We start from the raw sequence: 20,842 nt of genomic DNA, 5'->3' as shown, positions 1-20,842 counted from the left end.
GTGTGGGCCTCACCCTAATGTACTTTAGAATTGTGCACTTGTAATGCATGTATCACTTTCCTTTCACCGATATGTTTTGAGTTGTGAAAGAGTTGTTCATTTGAATTGTATAAAAATTAGTTTCTTTTTTTAAAATTATAAATAAATAAATAAATATAAAAGTTGTCACGTAGTAAAAATGGTCAAAAATTATATCTTTAAATGGTAATGTATCATATCTATAAAACATTACAGCCTCTTACCTTAAGCAACTTAGGGGCAAGGTCCCGCCGCCCTGAATAAAGTTTTGAAGGTGGAGTGGGCAGTCCAACCACCACGTCACCACTTTTGTTTATGTTTTAATTTTTTCTTTTTCTTTTTCTTAATGTACTAAAATTTTAAAAGAGCAATATGGTACGAACAAGAGCATTAGCAATAGACATACTAAATTTTATTTTATTTTTTAAATATAGAAAAATCTCTTAAAAAGCCGCATGCAACACAATCCCTATATTTCATCTCTCTCTTTTATTTAAAATAATACTTAAATTGCATATAAAAAAGAAATGAGAGAAGTTATTGTGAAATTTATTTAAATAGAAAAGCAATTTAGGTTTTATTATTGGATCGCCCTATTTGTCATCTTATATTGTTTTGTAAGCTTGAACCGACATTCAACCAAACCCAAAACCACAATGGTGCAATCCAACATAGTTTTGATTCCGGTATGGGATTGAACCGAGCACCGGAGGTGGGGGACATCACAGGCTCATCATCGTTGTACACTCTCAAGCACTTGGTTTTGACGTCTTTAGCACTTGGTTTGAGAAGATAAGGTTTTGGGTCAGCCTGATTTTTTGTTATTTGGGTGTAGAACCTGAACGAGTGAAGGGTTTTTGCATCGGAGTCTTAGGATGTGTTTGGCAACCGAGTGGAATAATTATTCCACTCGGATTTTTTCTAAAACCCGCCCACCCGCCCGAATACTCGGATTTGACCCGAATTTTGTTTGAATTTTAAGCTGATAATCTGAGTACTGGCTGGGCCCCACGCGCAGGACAAATTGTCTCCCAAAAAGCGCGTGGGTCCCACATATAAATAATAAAATAATACAAATTTAAATAAAAAAAAATAAAAGAAATTAATTAAAAACAATAGGGGTGGCCGCGCGGTCACCCCCGACCAGCGGGGGTGGCCGCGCGGGCCTCCCCCGGCCAGCGGGGGTGGCCGCGCGGTCACCCCCGACCCTTGGGGGTGGCCGCGCGGCCTCCCTCGGCCACGGGGGGTGGCCGCGCGGCCTCCCCCGGCCACCCCCAAAGGGGTGGCTGCCAACCGGCAGCCACCCCTACATCATTTTTTTTTTTTTAATTTTTTTTTAAAATTTTTTATTTATTTTTTAATTAAATAATCAATATATAATAAATTATTATTATTTAAATTATTATTTTACACAACTTTTCAAAATACCAATCATTATACACAACTTTTTAAACTTCCAATCATTTTTTACCATTAAAATATAATATTTTTCAATCTCAAAATTCAACATCCAAACACAATTTTTTACCTCGATATTTATAAATAGAATTAGAATTCAATTCTAATTCTCAAAATTCAATACCCAAACGCACCTAGAATTTCAACGGTGACGCCGAAGGACGGTGTAACAGAGGGTAATGCGGGATTTTATTTTATTTTTTGCCTCCAGTTGCTTTTGACGTGGCAGGTTTTACACCTTTGATTTTTTTAAAAGAAATCTTAACCATCAACCGGCTCCTCTATCCGGATCCTCATTCTACAGTCAAACAAAAAGCACCGTATTCGGAGAGAGCGAAAACCGACCCATCTCTGCCCTCGCCTTAAACCCTAGGTTACGTCTTCCCTAAATTTTCCCACACTTTCACAGCAACCAGGCAGGATCCAAGATGGCGAAGAAGACGAAGGAGAGGAACGTAAACATCTCGGGAAAGCCGAAGCACTCCCTGGACGCGAACCGTACGGACGGGAGCAATGGTTCACGTACCGCTGCCACGGTTCGGCGGCTCAAGATGTACAAAACGAGGCCCAAGCGGAACCGATCAGGCAAGATCCTCAAGAACGAGTTTCAGTCCAAGGAGCTTCCCAACACTCGAATCCAACCTGACCGCCGCTGGTTCGGTAAGATATACCTATATATGCACACGCACAACTTTATGCATTCGTGAGTTGAAGTTCTTAGTAGTCATCAATAGATGAATTGGATTGCAATGAATGCCACTGTGTAGGTTGTTGAATTGTTAGGGTTTAATGTCTGCTTATGGCTGGATTAAAGAGTGCCTGTGTTGGAATTTGCAAGTATTGTTGAGAAAACAATATAATTTTATTAGGGAATACAATAGAAGTTTGGAAAATTACTTTTTAGTCGTATATTATTTTGCCCTAATCCTTCTGGAAGCTTTATTACATTTGCAATTGAAGAAACAAGATTTACATCATGGTTCATGTACACTAACTTATTTAAGTTTATTCTGAAAGGAAAGTTTTTCTCAGAGCGATAATCAATGTTAGAACATATTTCCAAATAGCTACTTTTGTGTAGAGAATTTTTTTATGCGAAGGAAATGCTGAGTGTTGCAGCAGTTTTCCTCACCAAGAAGTGGAAAAATGAGACCATTCTCTAATTTTGGGGATAATTAACGAAGTTACAATTTTTATTGATTTTTTGTTGGCTGAATTTGCAGGGAATACCCGAGTTGTGAATCAGAAAGAGCTTGAATTTTTCCGTGAAGAGCTTCAAAATCGTATGTCTAGTAGCTATAATGTCATTTTGAAGGAGAAGAAATTGCCCTTGTCCCTCTTGAATGATCGCCAAAAGGTATGCGGCCTTTCTGAATTTGAGCTTTAGTGCATTTAGTACTACCAATGGGAGGGTGGCCGGTAGCTATGCAGGAGCTGTTAGAGGCCCTACCTTTCCCACGGGCAAAGCATTTCCATTTTGAGGCAGAGTAAGAAATTTAATTACACCTTGTACACCCAAGGGAAAAAGGGAAATCACTTTTACCATTTTTAGCTGAACTATTGTTGTTTTGTTCCTCTGCCTTGAGTGTCGCATGGTTATCTTCCATGCTTACCATTTCTTGGAAATATCTAGATTACTAATTTACTATTAAAATGAGGTTATCAATATCAGTTTGGCAGTGCATGAATAATTAAATTGTCAAACGTTAATCAATATAGTTTGACAAAGTTACCTGATTTAGATGCATGTAGTCGGTGTAATACTTGTTTGGAGCTTGGATTAATTTTAAGTAAACTCATCAAATGATGAGCTTTATTCTTTGCTCCCAAATATGCTTGTTCTATTGATCATATTTTTCTTAAGTTTCCAATACTATCAACTTCAGATATGGTCTGCCAAGCCTCACTTGGGGATTGAAAATTTTCGTATCTTGTTGGGGATCTAAGATTTCTCCATTCTCCCATGTGGAACTTTTTTTAATCCTAGTTATGTTAGAGCATCTCATATAATATATGAGAAGCGTGGGTCTTTTTTGGATGGTTATTAAGAATTGTCAATGGAAATAGGAACATGTTTATCCTTCAAGCAACTGCTGAAGGCAGAGCCTTATCTTGTTGCTGCAAGCATTATGTATTTATGTTCGCTATTTATTTATATTTACCAACAGAGTGCGTTTTTATGTCTTGAAGCAAGCCAGAGTTCATCTTCTTGATACTGAGCCTTTTGGGGATGCATTTGGACCTAAGACAAAGAGGAAGCGTCCAAAGCTCTTGGCAGCAGATTATGAGTCATTGGCTAAGAAAGCTGATGGTTCTCAGGGTATATGAATGTTCTTGTCTCTCTCTTCTCCTGTTCTCCTTCTTTCCATTTAGTTGGTCATGGTGGTTGTAAAAATTAAACTTTTTCTTACTAATGGTTAGTTACTTGATTTTTTTCCTTTTAATTGCGTAGATACCTTTGAGCAGAAGCATGCTACCAATGCCTCTGCAGAAGGAGATGAAGAAGATGGACTTAGGGACCTGGTTCGGCATACAATGTTTGAGAAGGGTCAAAGTAAACGCATATGGGGTGAGCTCTATAAAGTAATAGACTCTTCGGATGTGGTTGTCCAGGTTAGTGTTTCTTTTTTACTTGGTTGAAATGTATAAAACTATTCTCATACATGGGTTAGATTCAGGAAATATATGGGATGAGATTGAACTCTGGTGCTTCTTTTCACTATTCTCCAAATTCATGTACCTTAGTTGGATCATGCTCATCCTTCCATGGTTTCTTGAAGTTCTATTTTTATGACAGTGCTTGCTTCATCCTCCTAGACATTATTTTAGATAGTTAAAAATCTGTGACCATGTTGCAGAAGGAGCTTGTTACATGGATGGTTGGAATAATTAGATATTTTAGTATAGTTTCCAATTTTGTGATTGATTTTGTTATGCTTGCTTGCCATACTTGTCCTTGCCAGCATACTTCTGGTAGGACATGTTCATAATTGAACATACGCCCTTCCCCAACTATTTTCTTTTGTTTCTCTCAATTTGTTCTTATGCATTACAGGTTTTGGACGCTAGGGACCCACAAGGTACAAGATGTTACCATCTAGAGAGACATTTGAAAGAGCATTGCAAGCATAAACACTTGATCCTTTTGATAAACAAGGTTTGTTGCATTTCACAATTTGAGAGTTCTGTGGGATCATTAAGGATTTCCTTATTCTTCCACGTTTCCTGTTAAACTGCTTGAGCATTTTAATACCTGGTTTTCTCAGTGTGATTTGGTTCCTGCTTGGGCAACTAAAGGGTGGCTTAGAGTGTTATCTAAGGAATATCCAACTCTTGCATTCCATGCGAGCATCAACAAGTCATTTGGCAAGGTACCCTATCTGCTCATGTAACTTTGTGGTCATGATGGTACCTGTTGATTTCTTGAATTTTGACAAACTTTCATATGCTTTGCATATTAATTCTGGTTATCTCAATGAAAAATGTTTTTTTTTCTATAATATTATCTTATCTTTTATTTACTCTGCTATACTGAGCACTTTCAATTCAATCTCCTTGCATTTAGAAAAGAATTTATTATACTTTTAGCTCTAGATGTGCAAGTTTCCATGTTAAAAGTGCCATTACTAGATGCATCCCACCTTATAAACAGAATATGCATTTCTAGGATTTTTTTTTTTTTATAAGTAAAAATTCATTAAAAAGCGCAGAGGGGCGCAACCCTAGTACATAGAAAGTATACAAAGGAGCCCCTAATTAGAGGACCGAAACGAACAAGAAAGTAAAAAATCAGCGTACGGCATACTACTCACGCTATACGCCGACACCCAAAGATATAATATATTAAGCACATTTCTACAAAGAGCCCCAACCTGAACCTACACATCCTCAAAAAGCCTAGAATTTCTCTCACGCCACAAGCCCCACAAAACACAAAGAGGAACGTGCTTCCAAATACGGTGAACAGGACCACGACCCAGCAAAGCGCCCCAAGTACTTAATAAATCCAAGACACTACTAGGCATAACCCACTCCACCCCAAACAAACTATGAAAGAAACTCCAAACAACCCGAGCCACGTCACAATGGAGAAGGAGGTGATCAACGGATTCCCCATGCTTTTTACACATAACACACCACTCAACCACCACAATGCCACGCCTTCGAAGGTTGTCATGAGTTAAAATCTTTCCTAAAGCTGCTGTCCATACAAAGAACGCAACCCGCTTCGGAGCTTTAACACGCCATATACCCTTCCAAGGAAAAGAAACCGCCTCGTGACAAGCTAAAGCTTTATAGAAGGTCTTCACTTCAAAATTCCTCCTCTTGGAAAGAATCCACACCGCCCTATCAACCTCCCCATGCCGAACCCGAGTAGAGTATAATTGTTCAAAGGACATCACCATCTCCAACTCCCAATCCGGAGCATTGCGCGTAAAGAGAACATTCTAATGATCCCCTACCATAGACAAATTATCCACCACCCAAGCGTCAGGAGAACGCGCAATAGTATACAAAGTTGGAAAACAGAGCTTGAGAGGCCTGTCCCCACACCATAAATCATGCCAGAAGCGAATATGGGACCCATCACCCACCTCAAAACGCAAAAACTTGGCAACATTGTCCCACCCCCTTCGAATAAACTTCCAAACACTGACACCATAAGGCCCCGTCACCGGTAAAGAACACCAACCTCCCCTCACACTCCCATACTTCACCTCAATCACCGATCTCCACAAAGCATCGCGCTCCTGAGAAAACCTCCAGATCCACTTCCCCAATAAGGCTTGATTAAAATTAATAACATTACGAACTCCCAGACCACCAGCCTTGATTGGAGAACAAATACGATGCCAATTGACTAAATGAAATTTAGTCTCATCACCCATACCGTTCCAGAGAAAATTCCTTTGAAGCCGCTCCAGTTTTTTAGCTACACACAGGAATAGGGAACATAGATAAATAATAAGAAGGAATGCTGGAAAGAGTACTGTGGATCAACGTCACCCTACCACCCTTGGATAAATAAAGTTTCTTCCAACTAGCCAGCCTTCGATCCACCTTCTCGATAACCCCGTTCCAAATAGAAACAGATTTGAAAGACAACTAAAAAAAATAGAAACAGATTATTAACTAAATAGGTTTTAAGTAAAAAAAAATAGCTTCATTTAGTTGGGCCTTGAAGAATGTCTCATCATAGCTTAAATGTTTTTACGCATGCAGAATTTTTAAATTTATTTTCTGTTCGTTCCTCTTAGGGTTGCACCCCTTTGCGCTTTATTAATGAATTGACATTACTTATCAAAAAAAAAAAACACTTATGTTGGCAGACAACTAAAAAAAAAATAGCTTCATTTAGTTGAATTAACTAAATTGTAGTTCTAATGCAAGTTTTTCAAATTTGTCTCTTTGTTGGACTCAGGGTTCTCTTCTATCAGTATTGAGACAATTTGCTCGATTAAAAAGCGACAAGCAAGCTATATCTGTCGGATTTGTTGGGTATCCTAATGTTGGAAAGTCTTCGGTCATCAACACACTACGTACGAAGAATGTAATATTTCTCTTTCTCCTTTGCTGCCTCTGATTTTGTAGTTCTTGGGCACGATTAATTTAATAAGCACATGCACACAAGTAATATACAATACACACAAATATACATATATGTAAGCCTTTTTGTATAGAATGGATATATATGTTGTATTTGATATTTTATAGTAATTTGATTGTTGGAGTTTGGAAAAAAAAAATTGAGCAATTTGCTTCACCCTTTGCACATGTGTGCATACATACATAGCATACTTCTCATTTCAGATAGTTACCTGAGTGGTAGTTTTGTGGTCAGTTTGCCCTTTTTTTTAGCTGATATAAGGTGTAGCTTGTTTTACAATATTCTCAACCTCCTTGTGCTTATGGTGTCATTATGTCAGGGTGTAGATCAACCTACTGTATGAATTACTTTGCACATGCACAAGTTGGGAGCTTTTGAGGGCTAAATACAAGAAAACATTATTAAATCCATGCAGCAAACTTCATGGTTGTGCAATTGTTGTAGGAATTTTGTTTTAGTCCTGCCAGCAGAAGTTATTTTGTCATGTGATATCTATGCAATTATGGTGCTTTCGTTTCTGCTTGAATCTCAATCTTATTTGCAAGTGGATTTCTTTGGGTGCCTCAAATTATACATACCATGTACATTCTACTATTACTGTCACTACTAAGAAGCTTGCCTGCAAAGGACATATTGTTAGAGAGTCCCATTCTTAGGATTTTATATCTTAGTGTTCCTTCTTGAGGGAGAAGTTCAATTTTGCTTATCCATAAAATGAAAGAGAGTCCGATTTTAGTGACTTTTGTTGCTTTTGTGTAACAAAGTTGTTGATGAAGCTTGCTACTCTATTGGTTTAGTTTAGCTGACATACTTGTGTGCTTCTTTTCCTCTCAAGGTTTGCAAGGTTGCTCCTATTCCAGGTGAGACTAAAGTGTGGCAGTACATAACTCTCACAAAGAGGATCTTCTTGATTGACTGCCCCGGAGTTGTTTACCAGAACAATGACTCCGAAACAGATATTGTATTGAAGGGTGTGGTATGTTCCTAATTTTATGCTTCCATGGAAAAAGTTCTGTTACAATTTTTGAAACATTGATTTGCTAATGCTATTTGTTGAAAGTATCCTAGTTTTTTTTTTTTGTCAACTTTGCTTTTGTTTTTTTAATTTGTGAATAACAAGCATGATTGAGTTGCATTATGTGAGAATGTCATAGTCAAACTTCTACTGTATGTGTGTGTGTGATAAGGCCTCATGTTCAAAGTGCCTTGATGTTTGAGTTAAAATGGTACAAGGTTAATTTAGTGTATCTTAAAAACAGAAGCCCATGCAACAATAAGAAACATTTCTTCTGCATATGTCAATGTTCCAGTTCTGCAGAACATTTTAATGCTGAAATGTATATTTCAGTTGCTATTCTTCCTAATTAGTTATTCTTAGCCTTGTATAACAATGCCCAGAAAATTTTAAAACTATTGAATTTAGTCATATTTTGGCGTGCCAAATTTTATATGATTTTTGGGTTCATATGTCTGAACTTTTTAAAAAGTTTGCATATGTTGTACTTGCTATATAAGAATCCCCTTATCATATCAGTAAATAAATTGTTGCCTTAACACTTTTAATGATATCTCAATTATTTATATAAAAAATAAATAAATAAATAAAAAATCAGTAAATAAATTGTACCTCATATCTTGTGTTTGGGGCTAGCCTATTTGGATTTACTTTGTTATATATGTCCCCTTGACCCCTTTTCGCACCCAATGATTGCAGTACTAGATCTGTAGGATTATTAAATCCTGTCTTGTGTTCTCAATCCTTTTGAAGGAGTTTATTGTGTGCCGGTTTATATCTTATTATTGTCTTCCAGTGTTTTATTAGACAAATCAATCTTTTATGAATCATCTATGTCGTTTTAAAATAATGATTTTGCCCTTGCATCCAGGTACGTGTCACAAACTTGCAGGATGCTTCAGAACACATTGGAGAAGTTTTGAAACGTGTGAAGAAGCAGCACTTGGAAAGAGCATATAAGATAAAGGACTGGTGTGTCAACTCTCTCTGTAGTTGGAATTTTAACGTCATGTCATGATTAAAAATGGAACCTTTTAGAGCATCCTGACTCCCCAGTGGTCTCTTTGCAGTTTTTTTTTTGGATGAATGGGTCTCTTCGCAATTTCCATTTCCTAACGTTCCTTAGTGTTAGAACTGCAGCTATTAGCAAAGTTTCAAATCTTCACAATTCAAAATTCATGCTACTTTTATTCCTGCTCATTTATTTGTCTCCTTGATGTCAGTATCCCAATAATGGGATATTAGATATAAACTTGCATGGATCACTGCTTGCTTTTAATTGATTTCAGGTGATACTCATCTTTAAGTCTTGGCTTTAGTGAATTTGAAATCGGTGTAGTTCAATATTTGCCTTTTTTTCTAATCTAGGAATTCGTTAACAAGTGCTGCAAACTGCAATTACTTAGTTCCAGTACTTTATTTTGCTTGCTTTTGCCTAAGTTTCTGTATGAGACTCCAAATTCCTTTATCCGACACTGTTTTCACAACTTAAATATTTTCTCACGGTGATATTCTCAGGGAGGATGAAAATGACTTTTTGGTTCAGCTATGCAAATTGACAGGCAAGCTTTTGAAGGTACTTGTTTTAACTTTCATGCTTAATGGTGATTTTTTTTTTTTTGGGATAAGTAATCGAAATTTTATTAAGAGCGAAAGGGCTCTACCTACACAAGAAGTATACAAGAGAAATGCCTAATCAGAAGAAGACTAGAGATCACGAGTCAGGAAAATTAGAAAAAAGCAAACAATAATAGGCAGCTGTCCATTAGTAGAGAGTTTTGAACAAGAAGGCCTTTATTTCTACCATCCTCTTCCTGCAATTTTCAAAACCTGTAGTGTTTCTTTCTCTCCTGATGCACTACATTATGGTGGAATCATCTTCCACTCTGCTGCACTCCAAAAGCTACCAAAATGCCCTTTCCAACTTGTATAGAGACCCACCACCCATCAAGGCATAACCCACTCTAACCCACAAAGACCGAAGACAGAATTCCATAAGGACTTAGTGCCCTCATAGTGGAGTAGAAGGTGATCTACAGTTTCCCTACTCTTCTGACACATGCAACACACACTATGAGATCCCGCTTTCTTAAGTTATCTGTAATGAGGATCTTCCCCAAAGCAGCCAACCTGGCGAAGAAAGTCACTCTCAAAGAAATCTTTTTCCACAATATACTCCTAGGGTCAGGGAGCACTGTCATGGGGGCTAAGGGCAAAATAGAAAGATTTGACCTCAAACAACACTCTCTTGGAAGGGGTTCAAACAAGCTTGTCTTCCACGCCCCCTCATCCTAATAGAATACAACAAATTGAAAAAACAAGAAGGAATTCGCCTCCCAATCATGTGTTGAGTCACTAGAAAGCTGTAAGTGATCAGCAAGAGAAGCATCCTTAAGGCGAGCTATACTAAATAACTTCAGGTATGCTACCTTAAGGGCTTGGACCCCACATTATACGACATGCCAAAATCTAATCTTGGAACTATCCCTTACTGCAAAAGTAGTGAATCTAGAGAACACCCCCCTAGCCCCTCATGATATTTTTCCAGAGACCAACCATATGCGACCCATTTACCTCATTAGAACTCGACCCTCACCGCATGCTTCCATATTTAGAATCCCCTAGCACTCTTCATAGAGCCTCACTCTCTAAAGCATAGCGCCATGATCACTTCCGAAAGAGAGCTCGATTAAATAGGAGTAAATTTTGGACCCCCAACCCTCCTTAGAAATCGGAGAACAAACCTTGTTCCAACCTACCAAATGAAATTTGAACTCTTCGCTAATACCACCCACAAGAAATCCTGCTGAATCTTCTTTATACTATTGGCAATGCCCAAAGGGAGTGGAAAAAAAAATATATATATATATGTAGGCACATTAGAGAGGGTACTCTTATAAACGACACTCAATCTTCTCTAAGGGTGGCATGTTTACATTGGTTTTGTTAAGAGTCCCACATTGCCAAGGTATACTTGGGTCTTGAGCAAATTTATTCCCTTAAGGTGCATTTTGTGAAAGAGTAAAGCTCAATGGATTTTATCAGGTTTAGCCTTATAAGAAGCTACCAAAGGAAGACCAAGATATTCGAAGGCAAGGAAGACACCCTGCAACCGAGGATGCGCGCCAAATCTTCTACATCATTAACATTACCAATAGGGACCAGTTTTGATTTAGCCAAATTAATCTTCAAGCTTGAAACTTCCTCAAAACATAAGAACAAGCAATGCAAATGACAGAGGTATTTTGGATTTGCCCTGTAGAATGTTAAAGTGTCATCCGCAATAAGATGAGAAATGTTAAGCACCACCATTTCTAGACCCCACAGAAAAGCTAGATAAGAAACCCCTGTTCACTGAAGCGGTGATCGTTTTACTTAGCGCCTCTATAACTATGACAACAACAAAGGAGACAAAGGATCTTCCTGTCTCAAGCCACAAGAACTATTGGAAAACCAGACGGAGAGTCATTCACCAACATAGAAAAGTATGCTTAATGGTGATATTGCGATACTAATTTTGTCAAATGCTCACGATATTCTACACTCAACTTAGCATGATGATTTTCACCCATTATCATCATCTTCCACAAAAAGGGGGGATATTCTACACTTCCTGTCTCTGCTTGATTATCCTCCCCTTCCCCTTGGGGCTATTTAACCACAAAAAAGAGAGGGGGGGGGGGGGGGGGGGTGTTATATCATACACATATTTGAGTTGATATATCTCGAATGCCTGTAGAATAGAGCTGAATAAAATTATTTGAAAAACTTTTTATAGGCAAGTATAACTCATGCATGCATATGGGTTGAACCTGTGAGTGTTACCCACCAACCCTTACTTATGATGGGGTAGGAGATGCCATTTAGTTTTTTTTTTTTTTTTTTTAAAAAAAAAAAAGCATTGGTTTATTAGGAAAGGCAGCAATAAGGCCACTTAGGATATTGAGATTAAATATTGTGGAAGCTGGAAATTTATGTACATGTCAAGCGTGGTGCAATTTATATGTTTTAAGTCATTTGGTGTTGAAATAGTGGAAAGTTTGCATGAGATGATGATTCATGAGAGCTTAGGGGGAAATGAGCAGATACAAGTTGACAGTTAATTTGGACAAGGTGAATGTTAGAGAAGGCCATTAACTTTCAGCTGTGAGAGATGAATGGCTGCTGGGAATGTGGTGGTAGATTCTGTTTAGCACTTTAGCTGGCTGGGTAAATTGAAACCATTACTTCTCTTGGCCTTGGATAATGGGTTATATTTTTCCTTCTTTTCCCCAAAAATAATGCAATTGCCTATAAATATGATTTAATTCCAGCCAGCAAATCCTTTGGGGCGGTTAATATATGCAATGCCTGTGGCTACTTACTTTTGATGCTTCACAATTGTCCTTACCTAATTATGCTTTATCTAAACTATGCATTGCAACTAATTAGCTCTCTATATCTTAATGTTTTCCTTTTGCTTTTGAAATAAACAAAGTGCTTCGTGACTGACTTTGTGTTTTGAATGGTGGTTGTGTAGGGTGGAGAACCTGACTTGATGACGGCGGGAAAGATGATCCTTCACGACTGGCAGAGGGGTAAGATACCCTTTTTTGTGCCCCCTCCACGACAAGAAGTTGAATCCTTGGAGGAACCCAATGTTTTTGGCGCTGACAAAGATGAAGGTGTGGAGAGCAGTCAAGCATCTGCTGCTTTTAAAGCCATTGCAAGTGTTATTTCATCCCAGCAACAAAAATCTGTCCCTGTTCAAAGGGATCTCTTCAGTGAGAAAGAGTTAGAGGGTGATACAGATGCGCAGCTCCCAGCTGCCGAGAGTAATATGCCTGAGCTTCTTCCTCCAACTGAGGACGACCAACTTCCTGCTAGTGAGCCGTAATTTATACCGGGGAGCAAGAGTCACTTTTTGTAGTCTGGGAAGTTTTGAATGTCTAGTTCTTTTTTGTTAGTGCCTGCCAGATTTGTTTTGATTATACTATTTAATTATATTCTATCACAAGGTTTTTTTCTTTTTCCAATATCATGTACAAGGAATTCGATTGACAAATTTGAATTTTTCACTCGACTGGAATGTCTTAAAGGCCATAAGCCCCCTTAAAATTGGAAGGTGCATTGCTGTTATCTCTGAAAATGGAAATTACATTAAGGTTCCGTTTGGTTCTATGTAGAATATTTTTTTTTTATATATATATAGTGTTTTTAGTTAAAAACTGTTTTTTGGAAACTGCTGATTTTTTGGTTGTTGACTCTCAACCTAAAAATTTGTTTTTGAATACATGCTTTGCTGCATGCTTTGCACTGAAAATATGAAATGATTAACATCTAAAATTACTTAAAAGGTTAATAACTCAATCTTAAACTCAAGCCGATTTAATCAAACTCTGGCTTAGTGTCTAGAACAACTGAAATGCAACAATCCACCATGTGGTCACACGATAGAGCATTCAAAGTTCAATCGCAAATGAATTGTTCAATCCTTGCAACTGCAACTTTACTTACTACTCACGCTCTTTCTCAAAATTTTCGAAGATTGTCAATCGAACTCCACGCATTGTCGACATTGAAAGAGAATAAACGAGTTGCAATTGAGACATGCATCTATGTTGTTGGGTTGGGAGGAGGTGGGGGTTGTGCTTGCAAAGGGTGGCTCCAGAAGAGGTTGCCTTGCCGGTGTTGGTGAGGGTGGTTTCGGCAAAGGAGAATGGGTAGTAGTATATGGGGTTTGAAGAGAGGAGTTTTGGGCAACCTTAAAAAAAAAATGTTGGGTAATTATCTTTTCTCCCTCATGAACTACATGTCATTGTCAACATGACACCACGACATATCAACCAAAAAATAGCATGCAATTACTATTTTTGTATTTTTACCCCCCTTCTATTAGGGGGGTAAAGATACAAAAAAAATAGAGGGGGTGGCTGCTACCCCCTCTTTTCCTTTTCCTTTTTTTTTTTTTTTTTAATTGTTTAATTTTAAGGTATTATATGTAAATTTGAAACTTGAGTTAGGGTATTTGAGTCTTTTCACGAATTTAACTTACAGAAGGAGGTAAAGGTACAAAAATTGTAATTACATGCTCTCTTTTAGTCAATATGTCAGTTTGTGTGGCATGTTGACAATGACCGGTAGTTCATGGGAGAAAAAAGGTAATTACCCCAAAAATTGTAAAATTATTTTATGGAAAATAAAGGGTTATTTAGGCTCTCCTACCTCCCTCTTATCTTTCAACTCCTTTCAGGCGCTTGGGATTTTGATTTGAGATGCCGTAATAACCAGCGTCCAAATTCACAATGCATAAGATTGAGCACCTTCCATTTAGGATTATGACACGCATCTACAATGGTAGTCTGAAGTCTCTCTACTCGTCGGGGTGAACAAGTTCATCCTACTCGCTCTTGCAATGATCACCTTTGTTTTCATCAATCCAACCGGGATCCTCCGATTAGCTAATGCTCTCAAATCGCCGGAATACTTCGCAAGCAAGCCTTCCATTGGATCAACCGACCAAGTGTTTTGTCCATTTATATTTTATTGTATTATAGTAGCATTGTTTCTTGCTGATCTGATGTTGTTCTTTGATCTTCTTCTAAGTTATTTGTTCAGGAAAAAAACAACCAAGCCAATATCGAGCCTTGCTACTGGAACTGCTGCTTGCATCTCACCTAACACGAACCTCATCATGCCGTCTTTCCAAAATCTTAAGAGCCTATTTGAAATTCCGTTGGAAAGCAGAGCTTTTGAAGTAAAAAATAACTTCTAAAAAAGAACATTTTAAAGCTTTTCTAAAAGGTACGTTTTAGCTATTTTTAGATTAAAAAAGTCAAAGAAAATACTTTTGGAGTTTTTTATCAAACATACCAACTTTTCGTTTGGCGCACACAGCCTTTTAGGTACTAAAAGTATTTTTTAAACTTTTTAACGCAATCTCATGAAGGCTCTTAGTGTCGTCGGGCGTCCAAAACTTAAAATTGTTGGGTTATATTTGTGTTTATGAAAAAATTCAAAACCGAATACAATTTCTTTCTCACAATCTTGAATTGTATTTAACATTTTTTTTAAAAAAAAATAAAAAATCTTTTCTAAGAAGAATGTCATAAAAGGAGAGGCAAAAATTTTGAGTACCAGCAGTGCCTCTTTAAAGCATGCGTTCTGCTCTCTATCTCTCTCTCTCTCATCTGGTTATGTACTGAATCTCTGCATGTTCTCTCAACCATTCAAGCACCTTTGCTCCCTCCATTATCTCCTGTACCTACACAATTCCAGAGGGGAAATTAGTTCATTGTCAACAACCCTTGAGTTATCCTACCAAGAGAGACACGAGGGGAACGGGTAATTTTGGACTAAAGGTTATCATGTATGCCAAAAAAGAAAGAAAATGAAGGTCAATGACAGAAATTTTGAGAACATAAAAAGCACAGTATGGTTTATCAACAAGATGAGTTCTTAATTCCAAAGGTATACTTGTTCAACTAAAATGTTCTATGGCCCTTCTGAATGCCTTAAAGATAACAGAATTGGCTTATAAGAAGGTTTAGCCAAAATGAAAGCAGTGTCATTACTCCACTTCTTTAGAAGGATGGTGTACACAAACCTGTTCCCTAATCCTCTCCTCATCATATTCTTGTCTTTGGCGTTTAAATTCAGTAATGGAGTTCTCGACCTCTTTCACAAGCTCATCCGCGGAAAACTGCAGACCACCAAACCAGATATTCATATCGTTGTAAAAAGCAACATATTGTCAGATTTCGTTTCAGTAAAGCAAGTGATACTTCTTTTTTTTAACCAGCAAATGATATTTATTAAAATTTTAAAAAGGCTAATTCTGATGAGATCAATTGGAAGGCCACTGAACACTTCCCATCCTGTGAAGCCCATACAACACAATAGGAAGCATCACAGTCAAGAGCAGAAAGACAAAATAAATTCACAAAATTCATGAGAAAATTATCTCTAAATATTGATATTTACCTGCAAATTTTCACGTTTATATATATCTCCAACTGCCAAATTCTGTTTTATTGCATTCAATATATTGTCCTTCTGGTGTTCCAGAAACTCGTTTACTGCCTTTGGACTTGATAGAGAAGCTAACTGTTGTTCATTTAGTTTCACATTCGCCTGTACCACCATAATACTAGAATGAGAACTGAGATACACAACAATTGAGGAAATGAGAGACAGTTGAAACCAAAACATGCTTATAGGTAGAATTTTGGAACCTTACAAAACTGAATTGGGTACCCTGAAATAATACATATTTTCCAAGTACCAACCTGTATCTCTAGAAGTTTGGCTCCATAAAGCTGCCTACCTTGTTCCTCAAACAAAGATTGAGGAACATCAACCTCGACCATCTGAAAATAACAATACACGTACAATATATATAATGAAAATTCAAAATTATTAGAAAAGGAAGGAAGGTTTTCAAGTAGGGATCATAGTTTCACTATAATGCTCGCGATTGATTTATCATATTTCCTCTGACAGGATGAACTAAATGATAGATTTGATCAACATCAATTCAAGTTGTTATTTACAGGCTGGCTACATGGTCTCATCAAAATATAGATCCCGTCAAGAGAGAGGATCATAATGCCAAAAGAAAGTTCAATGGTACATCATGTTTCTCCGTGATATTTATGATTTCTAAATCATGTAAGACTCATGCATGGACTATGTGGATCCACTAGAAAAGTAGGTCATGTCACCTACATTCATGTGAATGCAAGTGTTCCAACATGCAATTGGATAATGTTTATGTGCCTACACGGATAATCAAGAACCCTTATCTGATAAGTTTTTTTTTTTTTTTTTAACACGTAAATACATATTTAAAAAAAAAAGAATTTTTTTCCATCATAAGTTTATGCAACACAGGCACGACACTCAAAAGTAGAAAAAGAGTAAAGCCATGCATAGCAATGTTCAGAAGGGCAGGCACCAATCAAAAGCCACAAGAAACGAATTCAATTTTGATTGTGCTATTTCTGAAGAATAATACACCTTTTGAAGCTGGTCTAGAATCGCATTATCTGTTGCTTGTTCTCTAGCCGTTTGCTCCACTTCTAGATATCTCTGTAATAATGATTCCTTAACCTGCAAATTTTTAAAGCACAAAAAATTTCATTCAGAGTTGATAGGATAGGGAGCTTATGTTTTTTAAGTATGTGCGAGTGCACAAGGGTTACCTGCTTCAGAGTGGTGCATCCATGAAGAAGCCTGTCAGAAAGGGAGTCATCCAACTCAGGTAAGTCTCTGTAAAATAGTTCTTTGCATTCAACCTAAAAATGAGTATATAATTAATATAAACATTTTCTTAAGCTGAGTACTATGAGCATACATTGATTATCAAAGAAAACAATTTAAGCATGTTTGACAGATTGAACTATTGAAGAGGAGGCTGATAAGAACCATGTCTTCTCTCCCCCCCCCCCCACACCAAAAAAAAAAAAAAACAGAAAACATGCAATGATGTTTCATGTATATGTGTATCTCTTCATTTTATAATTGGACCTTTTTGAAATGAAGGCACTCACAGTAAATTGAGCATGAATACCACGGAGATTTTCTTGTTTCCATGATTCAGGAAATACAAGAGGAAAGGTCTTTGTTTCACCTCCTTGAATTCCTATAATGGAATCAAGAAAACCAGGAAGTACTTTACCACCATCTTCTGTATCAAAATGAAAACCTGCACGCAGAATGTAGAGTTGAGCAAGGAAATGCATACATTACACACGAAAAAACGGACAGAATGTGTATAATCTTCGGTGCATACTGGCAGACCTTTACTCTCTGCAGATGGAATCTTTTGAACCTCATCTTGATCCATTGTTGTTGCTGATATGTCAAGGACAGCAACATCACCTATCTGTGGAAGGTTCAAGCTTTTATGATTTACCAAAATCATATGAAAATAAACCAAACAAAAATCAGGAGGAAACAAAAGAATTATGGTCAAAGAATATAAGAATCAATAAATGAATTTCTTTGTATGGCATCAAGTGCTGTAATCTGTTGATTATTGCATGACTGCTGCAAAAGAAAGGTTGAATAGTTTATGCTGGCCAAACTTTTTCCATGCACTTTTTGACAGGATCTAGAAGAGCTTATCTTCCTTTAAACTAAATAAACCATGAAGGTTTGAATTAAAAATATTCCTTTTTTTTTTTAAAAAAAAAAAGATAAAAATGAAGTTAAAAGGAAAAAGCAACCAGTTATATGTTTGTCAGACTAAATTAACTTGACTTACCTGCAATCCTCTATCAGTTACAATTCTCAGCAAACCAATGGACTTGTGACGTCGTCTCAGTTCTTGATCAGAAGCCCTCTGAGCATCTATGTCACTATCTATTTCAACAACAATCTTCAAGTTCTTGTATCCATTCTCAGGAACCCATTTAACTTGAGGTGCCACATCAACAATGACATCATATCTGGAGCACAAGTCAATAAGCAAGCATGATTCACACACACACACAATGTACATATATAAAAATATATGCCTCTCCTTATAATATACAATGAATAAAGATAGTAAGATCATGCAAGTGAACTGTAGCTTATAAGACGAATACACGACAAACCTGAGAGAGTTCAGAGAAGAATAGGTCTGCTCCATCTCGGAAAATTTGGTTACAATGCGGACTGAATCTCTCAAAGCCGTTCCTGTTACCTATAGAATAAAAGAGTGTCAAGACTCAAGAGGAAAAAGGTCAAGATAGGGTCTTTGGCCTAAATAATCTACAAAATCAACGCTCACTGTGAAATAAATGGTGCAAAGCTCTTTCTTCCAGAAGAACTGAGCTATATATCAGTTCAAATCCTCACTGAAAGGCAATTCACAGCCAAAATGATTTCTTCTTTTAACAGCTGATGCAACTTTCATAGGCTTTGGTGAGCAGCAAATGGTTTTCATTTGGGGTTTGGGGAATGTATAATAAAACAATGTGCTGCATACTTTCTTTTACAGAAATCAAACTTTGGAACTCTTGCAAATATGTTAGAGATCATGAACCATCTAACTTATTTAATTTAAACAGGGCAGCATGGACCCTTTAAATGCTATTACATAGAACTTGAAACAATAAATCGGAACTCGCAAATTCCACACTCAATGCAAGCATATATATGGATGTAAATACGATGAAATGAAGTGAATCCGGCAATATGTAAAATAGCAATCTTTTTTTGATAGGTTGTAAAATAGCAATCTTGTAAGTTTTCAAAACAGAAACAGGAAAAAAAGAAAAGAAAAAGTAACTGAATGTTACTTTCAACGTACCGAGGACATGGCATGTGGAAGTGTCCTCTTTAAAATAGATTCAACGGTAGCCTTTTGGACATTTTTCTTCCCAACATAATTTACAAGAATACTTTCGGGAACTATCTTTCCGGGGCGAAATCCAGGGACCTAAGTACATGAAAAACCATAATAAAACATAAGAAATTTCCTTTTGCACAGGCTAAAACATCTTTCCTCCCATAAGAACCTTCGCTTTCTTCATGAACTCATTTATGACTCTGTTGTAGCAATCCTCGCATACAGCTGGTGGAACTTGTACACTCAATCTAACCTGCACAAAGAGAGAATATAGGAATAGAGATTTCATTCATACCTATTACTAATAAAATAACAATAACCACAAATTCGAGCCACATTTACCCAAAAACATATATGCCGTACTTTTAAAGTACTTGAATTTTATAATTATTTTTTAAAGAAAAAGAGGCATACATTAACATCTTGAATTATGCGAAAATAGAAGACCCAGTTGGATTAAGTAACCAATAATCCACTCGGAAGTGCTAGAAAAAGGCCCATTCAAGCCAAAAACCAGAGAGAGGGAGAGAAGCTTTTTAGCTGATGAAGGAACCCAGTTGAATTAACCAAGTAAAACTCAAATCAATGATATTAATATGAAGAAATAATAACAACATTTATCTTGAAAAATATCTCAGACAATTAAGTAGCGAAAGAAAGACTCACCCTGCAATTGGGTTCTTCGGTCTCCTCGACCTCGATATCGGCCGGAAGCCGATCTTCTTTTTCATTGCCAAGAGCGACCGAAGAAGAAGAAGAAGAAGAAGAAGACGCTGAAGCAGCGAAATGACACGGGTTTCGAGGAAATGGAAGTGGTTGTAGGTAGTGGATTAGGCGGGAAGGAGAGAGAAGCTTGAGAGAACCGAAGGGTCTGTGCTTGAATTGGAGAACTGGGTTTCTGAGAGAAGAAGCAGAGGTTGAACAGATAAGGGTGTGAGGGGGTCGACATGGGTTCTTGTTGAGGAGCTTCGTAGAGCTACTGATGCATAGCTCCATTGTTGGTCTATGCAAGAGCTAAAAGATAAAACAGTGAGAGACTGAGAGAGCTTTGTAGGATATTTGTGTGTGAGAGCCTAGATGTCGTCAAAGGACAGCTATTTGTTATTCTAATGGCGCACTAAACGACAGTCGTTGTTTTCTTGGATGTTACTTTTTGTGAAGGATCTGTAAGGGCGACTTCCGTCAGAATAAAGTTCTTCAGTGACGAAAACGGTACAAATTGTTACGACGTATTAGACTTGAGACGCTAATTATTTATTAAGTCCCAATTTTCCAAGTATTGTTGTCTTATATTTGCATGGTTTTACCCATTTATGATGCATTTTTTTTTATTATTTCACAAAAAAAATCTACGACAATAATTCGTTATAGAATAAAATAAAACAAATTTACATAAATACGTCAAAAAATTTAAAAGCCTTTACTG

General features: G+C 37.2%; 2 protein-coding genes across 2 annotated transcripts; one reads left to right on the top strand and one right to left on the bottom strand.

The window, feature by feature from the left end:
* Positions 1 to 1,634: 1,634 nt before the first annotated feature.
* On the top strand, positions 1,635 to 13,161 carry LOC133875192 (nuclear/nucleolar GTPase 2). Its single transcript, XM_062313225.1, has 11 exons — positions 1,635 to 2,136; positions 2,700 to 2,833; positions 3,667 to 3,796; positions 3,929 to 4,089; positions 4,532 to 4,633; positions 4,743 to 4,847; positions 6,899 to 7,027; positions 7,920 to 8,060; positions 8,971 to 9,071; positions 9,618 to 9,675; positions 12,619 to 13,161. Exons 1-11 carry the CDS (start codon positions 1,905 to 1,907, stop codon positions 12,973 to 12,975), a joined length of 1,650 nt encoding a protein of 549 aa, XP_062169209.1. The 5' UTR covers positions 1,635 to 1,904; the 3' UTR covers positions 12,976 to 13,161.
* Positions 13,162 to 15,096: 1,935 nt separating this feature from the next.
* Positions 15,097 to 20,465, bottom strand: LOC133875306 (trigger factor-like protein TIG, Chloroplastic). The gene is made up of 13 exons (XM_062313398.1): positions 20,083 to 20,465; positions 19,586 to 19,669; positions 19,378 to 19,506; positions 18,680 to 18,768; positions 18,346 to 18,529; positions 17,880 to 17,964; positions 17,630 to 17,784; positions 17,282 to 17,374; positions 17,097 to 17,189; positions 16,367 to 16,447; positions 16,062 to 16,211; positions 15,685 to 15,780; positions 15,097 to 15,342 (listed from the first exon to the last, which is right to left on the bottom strand). The coding sequence occupies exons 1-13, from the start codon at positions 20,410 to 20,412 to the stop codon at positions 15,265 to 15,267; spliced, it is 1,647 nt and encodes a 548-aa protein (XP_062169382.1). The 5' UTR covers positions 20,413 to 20,465; the 3' UTR covers positions 15,097 to 15,264.
* Between the last annotated feature and the right edge of the window lie 377 nt (positions 20,466 to 20,842).

Source organism: Alnus glutinosa, chromosome 8 (genome assembly GCF_958979055.1).
Source record: "Alnus glutinosa chromosome 8, dhAlnGlut1.1, whole genome shotgun sequence".
NCBI lineage: Eukaryota > Viridiplantae > Streptophyta > Magnoliopsida > Fagales > Betulaceae > Alnus > Alnus glutinosa.
Note: the sequence above shows the minus strand (reverse complement) of the source record. Positions and strands in the feature narration are given on the sequence as shown.

Coding starts and splice junctions, on each gene's coding strand:
- LOC133875306 (XM_062313398.1), bottom strand. CDS start 20,412: ATGGAGCTATGCATCAGTAGCTCTACGAAGCTCCTCAACAAGAACCCA. Junction 17,375..17,629: donor GTATTCATGCTCAATTTACT/GTGAGTGCCTTC, acceptor ACTCATTTTTAG/GTTGAATGCAAAGAACTATT. Junction 16,212..16,366: donor CCAAACTTCTAGAGATACAG/GTTGGTACTTGG, acceptor ATGGTGGTACAG/GCGAATGTGAAACTAAATGA.
- LOC133875192 (XM_062313225.1), top strand. CDS start 1,905: ATGGCGAAGAAGACGAAGGAGAGGAACGTAAACATCTCGGGAAAGCCG. Junction 2,137..2,699: donor ACCTGACCGCCGCTGGTTCG/GTAAGATATACC, acceptor CTGAATTTGCAG/GGAATACCCGAGTTGTGAAT. Junction 4,848..6,898: donor TCAACAAGTCATTTGGCAAG/GTACCCTATCTG, acceptor TGTTGGACTCAG/GGTTCTCTTCTATCAGTATT.